At 42.5% G+C, this 14,267-nt stretch overlaps 1 protein-coding gene across 1 annotated transcript in view; it reads left to right on the top strand.

Annotated features, from left to right (window-relative positions):
• LOC104395823 (ubiquitin-associated protein 2-like) overlaps nt 1-14,267 on the top strand; it is a 103,751-nt gene that overhangs the window by 6,646 nt on the left and 82,838 nt on the right. The window contains 2 exon segments of the mRNA XM_010005568.1: nt 4,952-5,087; nt 7,343-7,420. Of these exon segments, the coding sequence (XP_010003870.1) occupies nt 4,952-5,087; nt 7,343-7,420 (214 nt within the window).

Here is a 14,267-nt window from a genome sequence, read left to right as displayed (position 1 = left end):
CTGTGTGTGTAGACGACCGCCTCGAACACACGAGGAGAGAGCGAGAGCGAGAGGGACGTGCCGCGCTGCCTCTCTCAGGGGTTCTTCGGCGCCAGTTTTGCATTTCCGGGCTTTTCAGCCAATCAGACGGGACCTAGTCCTGCCCCTGCTTCCGGCCACAGCTCCTCCCCTGCAGCAGCTGCTCCCCCCCCCACACACACAGAGGGGGTTTCCTGCCGTGTGGAGACACCGTTTTAAGTCAGTTTTGTCGGCTGACTCAAAGGACATTTCATGTTCGTGTAAGGAAATACCTGGTCCTTCACACATGGCCAGTCCTGAAAAAGTTCCAGACCGCTTCTAGAGCTAGTGGCAAGGCAGACAGGAGCTGAGGGTAGAGATACAAGAGTCAGGAACACATGGGCCTAGGGATCAAGGGAGATAGAAAGATGGAGTCTTTCTTGGATGCTGGCCATGGATGAAAGAGAGCTTGACTTCCATTATCATAGAATCATAGAATCTTAGGGGTTGGAAGGGACCTCAAAAGATCATCTAGTCCAACCCCCCTGCCAGAGCAGGGCCACCTAGAGTACATCACACAGGAAGGCATCCAGGTGGGTTTTGAATGTCTCCAGTGAAGGAGACTCCACAACCTCCCTGGGCAGCCTGTTCCAGTGCTCTGTCACTCTCACAGTAAAAAATTTTTTTCAGATATTCACCTTGAACCTCCTATGCTCCAATTTACACCCATTACCCCTTGTCCTATTAACTCTCATCTTATACCGAATATGACATGTATGGCATGGAATACTCCATTTAGCCAATTTTGGTCACCTGTCCAGTCTGCTCCCCCCTACAGGAGGGTTGTAGATACGACTATTCTGCTCCTTTAGTGTCCAAAGCAGCAGATTCAACAAGTGGAGCAAAGTGTCCTTGGTCTCTCAGCAGTAACTATAAACATTGGGGTGTTTATCAGTCCACTAGCTGGAAAATTTGCTGTTAATTTCAGCAAGTGTGCTGCTTGAAAGAGAGTTCACTGAAGAAGAAAAAAAAATCAGTAGAAAGAAAATTGGTGTTAATGAGGAAACTCATCCTCCACACACTCTAAATCTAGGACACTGTTATGGTTTGGGAGACCCCAGCATGATGTTGGATACCTATAGGGAGGGTCCTTAGGACCATGAAAGACTGGAAGGGGTCAGTATTCCTGTCCATTTCCTGTCACAATCTATAAAAGCTAGGAGAGCCAGAAGCTGGTTACTTCTCCCTTCCTGCTCCTTTCTCCCTGCTGAGGCTGCTGCTGGTTCCTTTGGCTTCCCACGTGCTTGCTCCAGAATCCAACTGCATCGGGTGCTGTGAGGAGCTGTGGACCTCTCCCCTGGAGCTGCCCTGCCTTTCCCATATCCCTGCGATCATTGAGATAGGTTATATAAGATACTTATCTGTTCTTCCTCCACGTTTTACCCTTTTCCCTTGTGTTGTAGTAAATTTGTTTCTAGTTTCAATTTCCAAAGTTTAAGTCTCTCTTCCTTATTCCCCTTCTATCTTCCCTTGGGAGGGTGGAGGGGGGTGATAATAGGGAGCAATTCTGTTCTCTGTCTTTTTTTGGATTCACCTTTAATATTTAAACCAGAATAGACACATACCATTCTGACTGAGGGGACTTAGTTTTCTATCCCCTTTTAATTTATAAGAGTTGAGGTAATATAAAGCACAGAATTATATAATATTGAGCAAGCTGGTAAGTTGGGAGCAGAAGAGAGTGTTTTGGTTTGAAGGGGCACATTTTCCCGAGTCGGCTCTGCCGTTTATATCAGTGACCATTGAAATTAGGTTTTGTATATATTTGTATATTCATTATTATTCTACATGTTACTCTCTCTTCCCTGTTCTAATACACTTGTTCTAGTTTTAACTTCCAACTTTGAAGTTTCTTTTCCTTATTCCCATTCCCCTGGGAGGGTGGGGGGAAGTAATAGAGAGCAATTATGTTCTCTGGGTTTTTTGGTTCTCCCTGGCCACTAAACCGAGACAGAGAGCATCTCACCTTGTTTAAATCTGTCTTGGTAATTTGCTGGTTTTGTGTTCTCTTGTACTTCTCATATTTGCCATTTTGCCATTTGCCTTTTACTGATCCCTCCCAAGTCATGTAAAACCTTACTAAGGAGAGGCTGCTTTCTGTTTGGTTAGGAGACAAAGTAATTTGGCAGAAAAAAAACCCCTTGCATTCTGACTTGTCCTCAGATATCAGAGGGGCTGGGGGCAGATGGGCTTAGATTCTGAGTGATGCCCAATTGAGCGTTAATAGTCTGATTGTACCCAATACGTATGTTGGACTGTCATAATTCCGGATGCACCACTAACTATCTGTCTAGTAGTGTTCTGTGAACTATCATGGCCACACTCAGTCATTTGGTCACGTTCAAGAACTCTCACGGCTAGATTAATGAACAATATAATTTATTAAAGCAACAGATGCACAAGTTTTTGTAGATTGCCAGTGATAAATTCCCTGTCTGCAAAGCATGTGCACATTGATCCATATGGCCGGGTTACACACACTTGTAGCTAAAGTGACTCTGTAGAGATTCCTGAGTTTCCCAGGGATGCACTCGGGATAGCCCAGTGTTCAGATCTTATCCAGAGGTATCCCTATGGGGGGAAGAGAGGCTCAGCCCATCCACTTGTCCCAGGGTCAGGGGAATGTGGTCATCCCTGCAATGGGATCTTCCCTAGCATCCTTCCTCTCTCAAACTATTTTATAGCATTTTACTTTACAGGTGGAGCTGGAGTGACTCTAGTCATACAGACCTTTATCATGAATGGTGCAAAATTCTCTGGGTTCACATTTAATGATATAGACTAGATAAAATTCAGAATGCAAGCTCAGTGACGCTCCCTCCCCCCCCACCCGTCCACACCTTGGGAGGTGGGTAATTTTTGGGATGGAGGTGTGTTTTGGTATTATAATGAGATTATAATGAGCAAAGTGCACCTAAAGGACAGTATTTTGTCAAAAGGTGAAAGGTTGTTGGCCCAGGGTATCAGACATGCAGCTGATTTGTTCCACAGTACCTTTGAATCCCCTTGTTGCCACAGTGTGGCTGCGGTGTCTCCACTCTGCTCCACCCTCCATGCGATTTCTCTTAGAGTTAGCATACTAAGTTTCCCTGATGTTGCCAACATCTAGGGTTGTCTAGGGAATTGCCATGGTACAAATTCCTTGTACATTAGCTGCATTCCACAGTGCTTCAGTGCTGTACCTTTCCTTAAAATGTGAACATAAGTTTAATTTCTAAGACACCTCTAGCAATTATTCTGTACTTCCTCTTAAGCTTTGCAGGATCATCCAGTTTTTGGTATTTCTTAAAGTGGTTTAAGAACATTTGGCGCCGTGTCCATCAGTGAAATAGTGCATTCTGAACTATATAGACTTGGTTCTTCAGTTGTCAATGCAGTAATTTTTTTTCTTTCATGAAGTGTCTCTAAAGCTCTAAGAGTGTTTTAGTGTGTAATGCAGTTACAGAGGCTATGGTAGGTGAAACCATGTGGTAGTTACTGGAAGAAACAGTTTTCTGTCATACAAATAACATGGTGTAACTCAAATGTAGTTTTGTACTTCTAATCCATGATGTCTGCACTTCACCTAAGTTGGCTTAGGGTCATATAGTCTTCTATAATGGAGATGAAGTTGAAAAGTGATTTCAGCCTTCTTTCTCACCTATATCATTAAAAAAAATGAGAGTGTAACCATTCTCTTAGTACTTATTCTCTCAAAGGAGACACTGAAACATTGAGTTTATACTTGTAAACTGCTTTGTTACCTGCTTTCTCAATAGCATTAGTTTTCTCAATTCTAGGCAGCTTGGACTAGCTTGTCATTGCCTACCTTGTGAGGGCTACTGAGTTGCTGTTGTGTGAATGAAGAAACAATAGGACAGGACCTAAAAGTACCAATAGCTAACCTTTTTTGTTTGATGCAGGTGCCTGTCAGAGGCCATGATTTTATGTAATGCTTCACAGATGATGGCACCTTATTTACAAATTCAAATTTCACACTAGACCATAAGCTCCTATAAATAGGGACATATGTATAAACTTATCTGCCATCTTAATGGTTTGCAAATAATACCTTTCTTCTTTGCTTTGCAGCTATGGCTTGATAGACTAACCATGCAATTGCATAATATGAGTTGCTGTGCTATTCTTAGCAACTGTTTTAGTAATTTTATTTTCAACTCCTATGGAGCTGTTACAATCCCTGAATTTATTTTAAAGCTGGATTTTAATATTAAAGCTGAAACCTGATGCTTGGACCTTGGTCCCTTGTTTTGTTTAGACATAGTTTTTCCTGTATTTTGCTATGTGTGATGAGCAGTAGCTGCCAAGAGTGGGGGTCTGGCTTATTATGGCCCCAGTTTTCCCAAGTTGTTGTTCTGCCATTTTGTCTCTTTGTTCCTGAATAATGCCTGGATAATGTTTTTTCATTTTTTCTCCCTCCCCCTTAGGCCACGTACCTATTCTCAGCAGTCTCTTGTTCATTGATGCTTATAAGCATTTTTTCATTTTCTTGGGAGAAAAAGACAGGTCTGTGCATGCTTCCTTGCTAGATTTATGGAGGTAGTTGAGAGGGAAACTTTTGCTTGCTTTACAGATTTTCTGTGTTGTGATCATATCTAGGCTTCCTTGAACTGGTAAAAGTCTATTATAACCAGAGATATTTGGGATTCTCACATTCCCCAAGAAAATCCAACTTGTAAAACTTGTTTCTTTCTCATGTCTTCACAAAAATACAGCCTGTGTTTCCATTTATATTAGTGTAACTTGCAAGGTATTACCTATGTGATGTTTTGCAAATACCTTTTTTTTTTTCTTTTTTTTTTCTGTGAACTAGAGGGGCCTGAGGTGGAAGCATGCATTGAGAGCTCTCTCTTCCTTTTTGACTTTTGTATCTAATTCTATTCTACCCAAATAGACTTCTTGGGAGACTGTAGGGGGAAAGAAGAAAAGCCTTGGAAAGGAAAGTTCAGAAAACAAAGGGGACAGAGAAGTGAGTCGTGGACGTGGAAGTTCCAACAGACGAGGAAGAGGAGGCAGCCGTGGCCGAGAGTGTATGTATAGGGGTTAATTTTTAAAGATTCAGACACTTTTCTTGCAGCTGAAACTGCCTGCGTTGAGAGCAAATGTTTAATGGAGTAAAGTCTGTCCAAGCTATAGCTCAGCTCTGAAGGGGGATCATAACTTGTTTGGTTGACAGGTATGCTTGATCTGTCTACAGGATTTGGTTTTGGGATAGTCTGTGTTTGTTCAGAAACACTCCATTTAATTTAAATTTGTCATTTTTTGATTAATTGATCTTGTAAAAATTGCTGGTTTTTATGTAAGTTTTAGAATTGAGTCTTTGTAAGACTGCTTGAGAGCAAGTATGTCACTACAAAAGCAAACTGATGTTTCCAAGTTTGGTAGCATCACATTAGATCACCATTGGCTACACGTTGCTTTTTTCCTCTAAGTTTTATCAGCAGTATCAAAGCTTCCATTACCCATAAGGGCCATACACAACACTGATCGATGAGCAGAGAAACCAGAATAAAAAAAAAGTTTAGCTTTTCACTTAAAAGCAGGAAAAATGCTTCCAATATTAGCCAAATCTTCTAATTCATTATTGGAATATATTAAAATATTGTGCCAGTGAAGGCATTGTGAATCTTTGTAGAATAGACTTATGTCAAGATAGGAAAAAATATTAATAAAACATGCAGCTATGCTTAGAACAAATTGAAAATGGATCCATCAAAATTAAACTGAGGGGCAAAATTTTTGCCAGAGCCAGATACTGCTTGTCTCTTTTAGTAAACTGGAATTAAAGATTTTTCAGATGGTTAAAAAATCTTCCCAGCTTCCCAGTCTAAGCATTAATGGTTTGTTTGAACAGTTGTGCAGTACAAAATCTCAGAAGCATTTTAAGTGGCCAGTCTTTTTTTTTTTTTTTTTTTTCTTCGAGGAGCTATCCATCTTTCTGAGTACCTCCTCAGGAGTTGCAGTGCTTTTCTAATGCCTCACCTTCACCCAGTGTCACGATCTGGGTAGGGTAACCCAGGGAGATTCAGATTGGACCCCCTTGCTTTCTAAACTCCTTCTCAGAGAGGACCCCAGGTGTGGCTAGATACAACCTTTGTCTCAGACCTGGCCCTTCCAGGGAGAGTGATTCAAATGTCACGGTCTGAGGAAATGCTCTACCATCCAATACCCCTTGATCAGATTAAGGTGAAACGACACTCAAGGTCTGTATTTGAATAGTAGGTTTAATTAAAACTATAGAAGGAACATGGATACTTCAATTATTATCTTAGGCTGCACAATCATAAAGCCTGACATTTAGATCACAAGAGTACAATACATTTGTTTAAGCTGCACAACCTGAGAAAAAAAAATTGTGGTTAGGCCTTGTGCTACTTAATGATGTTAGGGAGGAAGAGAGAGAGAGAGAGAGTAGGAGAAGGAAAGTTTAGAGAAATAGATAATAGAAAATCACCAGTCAACCGGCCAGCCAATAGGGGAAGAGTTGGTGTCAGTGAGGCTCCCAAAGCCCACCATTGCAGCCCGTTTTATAGGCCTAGTTTCCTTGTTTCGCAAGGATGAACAAGCATGTTTGAGGCATAAGACTGAGCAGCTGGAGTGGACCTGCCCCCTCTGTCCCTCCATCCTTATCTCAATTGCTGTGCATACAGGCCAGGCCATATGCAGCCATCAGCATTGTCTCCATCCTCTCAGGCAGGCCTTTTGGGATGCAAACGAGACTTTGTTTAGGGGTTACAATGGGGTTTCAACACCAATTCCATCAAGTATAGGTCCTGAGGGCTGGTCCCTCACATCCAGTTGTCATCCCTCTTATTTAAATACAGATGAGAGGTCTTTTTAAGCTTTTCTGGCTGTAGGGAATGTGGTATGGGCAGACTGGAGAAGAATTTGTGTTCTTGGTTATTCCTTATTCTTTCACTGTTGCCACCCAGTGTTATCAAGGAAGCACAGTATGAGGCAGCTTTATTTTCTACCTTGTTAAAGAGGTGGGGCCATAATTAATTGAATACTGTAGGCTGCAAAACACTGCACTCTTTTAGTTTTGTGTTTTTTCAAAAAACAGAAGTGTGTCTGCTGAGGGACATTTCCCTCTAGATATTTTGCTTTCTAATTCTCCAGTGCAAAATAAACATCCTTGTAATGAAGCCCCCAAAGAAAAGGGGTGACTGAGATCTGTTGACCAGCTCACTTTAAAATCTTGCCCTTTATTTTGGGGTTCATGTTTGGCTACATTGTCTCATGTATGAGTCTCTAAAGCTTATTTTAAGCTCTCTTCTCTCCACAGTTAAAGTCGAAGAGAATGGAGTGGACAACAATCAAGGAGACAAGCCTTCAGACCGTGGGAAACGTGGACGTGGGAGAGGTGAGATGGTGGCATTGGTGTGGGACTGGCACCAATTTAATGTCCTGAAATGGAACTCTCCAATGTATTTCTTGAAATGCTTCTTTTTACGCATTTGTTGGTTATCCTTTGATTCCATAAGCACTTCAGCCACCTTTAATTTAGGTACATCCCCCTCCCTTACCCCTTGTCATGTCTTGGTCTCAGAAAAACTTAAAAGAATTGACACAAATCACCATACAAATGTATGGTAATTTCCTGTGTAGCTGGCTGATGTGTTACCAGCCTCCTGTGAGAGGGAGTGCACTGGGCTCCTCGGATGTACCTTGGCAGCAGGAGAGTACAAGATTCCATCTGTAGGGCTCTCAAGGAGGAATTTCATGTGTACTTGTGCTGTTTCTTTGTGGTAGGTGGATCTAGTTGTCAGGCTTGCCTTCTGTTTTTGGTACCCAATCAGAGAAAGTACAAGACACCTTAGAGGCTTTTTGGTAAGAGAAAAAATTTGGCATGGAAGAGTTGATGAGAACTGTGGAAAAAGAATACTGTGGAGTCTTGGGTATAATTCTGATCCTGTCCTGTAGAAGAGATAGGAAAGATGTTGATAACAGATTTGATGTGGAATCAAGGGATGTGTAGTTGGTTTGGATTTTCATGAGTTGGAGTGGAAAGAGGCTTATTTTTTCTTAAAGAAGGAGGAATGAGAATGAGTAACCTTGATACAACGCAGATTATGAGGGTAACTGGGTATTAAATGAGTTAAATTGATGAAGTGCACAACAGAGCTAATGTACTTAATAAGTAATTCTGTCTTCAAAGGATTCTCTTCTCTTTGGAATATTCAGCAAGAGGTATTCAAAGACGGGCACATCCACATTAATTTTCTCTAGATTTACATCTTGAAGGAGTGGAAAGATGAAATACATGTAGCTTCCAGAGGGTTTCAAGAATAACTTGGTTGTGTCTGTGAATCAGCAAATACTAAAGGGTGTGTGCAAAGAGGTAGATTTGCAGAGGAAGGTGTGGTATAGTTCACAGCTACAGTTTTTTGTATGTTAACACTTAATAGATGGAATGTAAGTAAGTTGTTTTATAATTTTAGTATAAAGGATGATTTTATAAATATAAAAGTAGGGGGTTTTTTATATTGCTGTGTGAAACTTTGAGGTTAATTTCAAATGCAGCCCATTTTTTGTTTTGTAACCATATGACACTGCTTTTGTTGTCAAAACTGTAGCTCTCTAGATGAATATCATATATCTCAAGCAATGCACTAAACCATCATATCAAACTGACATCTGAAGAAATAGGAACAATTTCAACCAATTTCTGTTCACTGGCTTAGTGTACATAGTATTACTGCATATTTCTATTAAATATTTTAGACTGTACATTCATGTGAGCAAAGTATCTTAATGAAGTGTTCTCAACTGTGATAAATTTGTTGAATGGCTTCAGAGTCATTATATTACAAGTGTGTTTATTCTGTGGCAGGAAATACCTAATTTAATTTTATAATGCAAGCTGTTGAAATCTGCAGGGAGTTGTATAAAGCTGTGTAATTCACTTCTCAGTGGTTCTGGGATGCATGACCTGCTTTCTTTGGATATTACTAGAAATAGAAAAAGCTTCCTATCATTTCATTCAGTAGTCTATCTTTTCTGTTACACAGAAGAGTCAAATATGGCTGTTTTCTAGGGGAAGATTCACTAGGCCATTGTATTATTGTTTCTCTGTAGAATAACCTAATTTTAAGAAATTATACGCACTATATTAAGAAATTACAGCAGAAATGGGATTGACACTGTGATAATGTCACAGTTTAACTCAGGATCAGCAATTAAAAGAATTACAACAAGGCTCTCACCCTCCCAGGTAGTGAAAGAAGAAAGAGAATAAGGAGAGAGGCTTCTGGATTGAAACTGAACTAGACAGCTTTAATTAAATACTAATGATAAAAGAATCCCAGGCAATGAGGCAGCATCAATGGGGGCCCAACTTATGCTTCTATGCAAATGCACACAGCATAGGAAATAAGCGGGAGGAGCTGCAAATGTGTACAAACCTGCAGGGCTATGATCTTATTGGCATCACTGAGACGTGGTGGGACAACTCCTGTGACTGGAGCATGGGAATGGATCAGTATAAGCTCTTTAGGAAGGACAGGCAGAGGAGAAGAGGAGGAAGTGTTTTCCTCTACATCAATGACCAGCTGGAGTCCATGGAGCTTCGCCTGGGGATGGATGAGAAGCTGACAGAGAGCTTATGGGTCAGGGTTAAAGGGAGGACAGGGGGTGGTGATATTACAGTGGGAGTCTGCTTTAGGCCACCTGACCAGGATGACCAAGCAGATGAGGCTGATAAGTGCAGCTTCCCATTCACAGACCGTGATCCTCATGGAGAATTTCAACCACCCTGACATCTGCTGGAGGGACAACACAGCAAGGCACCAGGAATCCAGAATGTTCCTGGAATGCATTGATGACAACTTCATTTTCCAAGTGATAGAGGAGCCAACTAGAAAAGGTGCTATGCTGGACCTTGTTCTCAGCAACAAGGACAGGCTGATGGACAACATGAAGCTTAAGGGCAGCCTTGGCTGCAGTGACCATGAAATGGTGGAATTCAGGATCTGTAGGGCAACAAAGAGCGTGCACAGCAAGCTCACTACCCTGGACTTCAGGAGAGAAGATTTCAACCACTTCAGGGATCTGCTTGGTAGGATCTCATGGCATAAAATCCCAGAGGGGAGAGGAGCCCAAGAAGGTTGGTCAATATTTGAAGATTACCTCCTCCAAGCCCAGGAGTAATGCATCCCAACAAAGAGGAAGGCAGGCAAGAATGTCAGGAGGCCTGCATGGATGAACAAAGAGATCCTGGACACTCTTACACAAAAAAAAGTCTTCAGCGGGTAGAAGCAGGGACACGTAGCCTGGGACAAATAGAAAGTTGAGCAGCCAGGGATCAGGTTAGGAAAGCTAAAGCCCAGATAAAGTTAAACCTGGCCAGGGGCATCAAGGGTAAGAAGAAGGGTTTCTACAGGTACATCAGTGATAAGAGGAAGAACAGGGAAAATGTGAGCCTTCTGCAGAAGGAAACAGGAGACCTCATCACACAAGATATGGAGAAGGCTGAGGTACTGAACGACTTTTTTGCCTCAGTCTTCACTGGTAAGGGCTCTGACCACACTGTCCAGGTCACAGAAGACAGAGGTAGAGACTGGGAAAAGGAAGATCTCCCCACTGTAGGAGAAGAGCAGCTTCAAGACCATCTAAAGAACCTGAAAGTGCACAAGTCCATGGGACCTGACAAGATCCATCCGCAGCTCCTAAGGGAACTGGCAGATGAAGTTGCAATGCTGCTTTCCATTATATTTGAGTAGTCATGGCAGTCTGGTGAAGTTCCTCCTGACTGGAAAAGAGGAAACATAACTCCCATTTTCAAGAAGGGAAGGAATGAAGACCCGGGGAATTACAGGCTAGTCAGTCTCACCTCTGTGCCTGGCAAGATCATGGAGCAGATCCTCTGGAAGGCTCTGCTAAGGTACAGAGAAAATAAAGGGGTGATTCATGACAGCCAACACAGCTTCACCAAGAGCAAATCCTGCCTGACTAATATGGAGTCAAACTGTGACAGTGGCCTTCTACAATGAGGTCATGGCATCGGTGGACAAAGGAACTGATGTCATCTACCTGGACGTGTGCACAGCCTTCGACACTGTCGTGCATGACATCCTGGTATCAAAACTGCAACAGTACAGATTTGATGGATGGACCACTCGGTGGGTAAGGAACTGTCTGGATGGTCACACTCAATAAGTTGTGATCAACAGCTCGATGTCCAGATGGAGACCTGTGATGAGTGGTGTTCCCCAAGGGTGGATACTGGGACTGGTGCTCTTTAACATCTTTGTCAGCAACATGGACAGTGGCATTGAATGCACCCTCAGCAAATTTGCTGACAACACCAAAGTGTGTGGTGTGGTTGACATGCTGGAGGGAAGGGATGCCATCCAGAGGGACCTTGACAGGATTGAGAGGTGGGCTCATGCAAGCTGCATGAAATTCAACAAAGCCAAGTGCAAGGTTCTGCACCTGGGTTGGGGGAATCCCAAGCACAAATACAGGCTGGGTGGAGAAGGATTGAAAACAGTCTGGAGGTCTTGGGAGTGATGGTGGACGAGAAGCTCAACGTGATCCAGCAATGTGTGCTGGCAGCTCAGAAAGCCAACTGTGACCCAGGCTGCATCACCAGCAGGGCCCAGGGAGGTGATTCTTCCCTTCTACTCTGGTGAGATCCCACCTGGAGTACTGTGTCCAGTTCTAGAGCCCCAAGATAAGGATGTGGAGCTCATGGAGAGAGTCCAGAGAAGGGCCACAAAGATGATCTGAGGGCTGGAGCAACTCTCCTACAAGGACAGGCTGAGAGAGTTGGGGCTGTTCAGCCTGGAGAAGAGAAGGCTGTGGGAGGACCTTATAGCAGCCTTCCAGTGCCTGAAGGGGCTTCAGGAAAGCTGGGGAGGGACTTGGGACAAGGGCAGGGAGGGATGGGGTGAGGGGGAATGGATTAAAACTGGAAGAGGGGAGATTGAGGTGAGACATTAGGAGGAAATTCTTTGCTGTGAGGGTGGTGAGACCCTGGCCCAGGTTGCCCAGAGAAGCTGTGGCTGCCCCATCCCTGGCAGTGTTGAAGGGCAGGTTGGATGGGGCTTGGAGCAACCTGGGCTGGTGGGAGGTGTCCCTGCCCATGCAGAGGGGTTGGATCTACATGATCTTTAAGGTCCCTTCCAACTCAAACCATTCTATGATATTATGATAGTGTGGTTGTTTTGGGGGAGGAAACATTGTGAATGAGATTAACAATTTTTTCCACTCTGATACACCATGCATGTTTCCCAAACAGGACAAGATAGTAGATGAGATGTATATGCACAAAACAAGATTTATTGTAAAAAGTCTAAGGGTTTTAAACTAAAAAAGGCATAAATCAGATTATATGAGTGTTAGGATATCAGGGTGGCAAAACAGGGTATTAGGGTAATAAAACAAGAAGGTATCTTAATAGTAAAATACACAATATTCAATTAGTTGGCAAGTATTACATAACAGTTAACCATTTGAATACTAGCAACTTATTATTAATAGGCCTTATACTGGATCTTAAACTTTAAAAAAAATACTTAGGCAATGTGATAACACAACAATTGAAATCTTTTAAAAGCATCCTAAAGTCTTCAGGTTCCAAAGCTTAAAAGTTAAAGCTTTTCTTAAGATTTAAAGCTAGCTAATGAAAGTATGAATAAATATATAGGGATTTGATATTTCTTACCCTTTATTTGGCTATGTCCAGGTGTCCCTTTCTCTGAACCTTTTGAGGAGTAACCAGTCAAGCAGGCATCCCTGCTGGAGTGAAGGTCCAGCAAAACCTCCTAGGGAAAGTGTAGAGGAGTCTTCCCAAAGATGGGACCAGTCTTTTATAAAATAATTGGCTGCTTTCATTTAACTACTTAGCCATACCTCCAAAAATCCTGTATTGAAGAACAAAAGGGAAGCAGGAAAAAAACATGAAAGCCTTTTTTCTTGCCAAGCAAATCCTGTTTAACTATTCATTCTTGTTTTGTCCCATTTGTCCTAGCTGAGGCTAGGCTGAGCTGTGTTTCTCAACACAGGAGAGCAGCTGGCATTACAGACATCAACTTGGCCTTCTATTTGTACTTTCAAGGTTGTTACCAGTTCAGAGCTTGCTAGGCCCTTTGCTTTCCCATGGAAATCTTTCCACTCCAGGCCAGGGGCAGTGAAACTGAGAGACAGAGCAATTGAAACACAAAGGGAAACTGAGACAGGCACACTGAGATAGAGCACCCTGCTACAGCATGAAGACTTGATTGTGTGATTATAAGTGTAGTGAACTCTGTGGGTTTTAGCAGAAAGAGAAATCTTGTCCCCTGCCTGGGTATAAATACTGATTTCTCAACAATTCATTCCAGAAAAGAAAAATGTAAATGGAATAAGTGATAGCTAAGGTGAATCTAGTCAACTAAGGGAGATATGCTGGAGAGCATGAAAAAACCCCAACAATACAGTTGAACAGAGATACAATATTAAAGGAAACAAAACCATATTTTAAACAGTTCATAATTTAAAATTATGTTGGTGCCACTGTTTTAGCCAATACCTGGGTGACAGGTTCTCCATTATGCCCCCACTACCATCCCAGGGGAAGATAACAAGGGGAATAAGGAAGAGAAACCTTAAGGTTGGGGAAAAAAGAAACTAGGTTTAATGAAATAATAATAAAAATGGTGACTTATATCAAAATATCCACAAATATGTAAATATGTTCAAAGATATAAATGAATATGCAAATACAGAACCCACACTCCTCAGTTGGCAATTACTTCCCTACCAGACAAGTCCCAAACTGGACTTGGCAGCAGATGAGGATGCCTGAGTCCAGGGTCCTAGTAACACTCGGCAAAAGCCTTGGAGCAGCCAAGCTGGTCCTACTCAGGGAGGCAGGGGAAGACAACCTATCTCAATGAACAGTGTTCTTCTCCAGCAAGAAAGCAGGATACAGGAGCGATACAGGAGCAACACAGGGAAGGATAGCAAACAAGCAAGCCCCAATCCAGCCAGCACTAGAGAGGCCAGAAGGTTCTCTGAGGAGCCATTTTATACTGAGTACCATGGGAAGCAATACTGTGATTAGTCCATTTGAGGCACCTGGCCCATCCTCTCCCTCCCTATTGTAGTGGCCACACAGATAGGCTGGTAGCAGCTGGTGGGGTCCCAGAAGGTCTCAGGTTAATATGACTATAGGAAATTTTTATCCTGGTATTCTCAAACCAAGATAGCTGGGTAAGGGGTAATAG

The sequence above is a fragment of the Chaetura pelagica genome, unplaced genomic scaffold (genome assembly GCF_000747805.2).
Source record: "Chaetura pelagica isolate M959 unplaced genomic scaffold, ChaPel_1.0 scaffold549, whole genome shotgun sequence".
In the NCBI taxonomy this organism is placed as follows: domain Eukaryota; kingdom Metazoa; phylum Chordata; class Aves; order Apodiformes; family Apodidae; genus Chaetura; species Chaetura pelagica.
The sequence above is the reverse complement of the archived record's forward strand: the minus strand, read 5'-3'. Positions and strand labels throughout refer to the sequence as shown.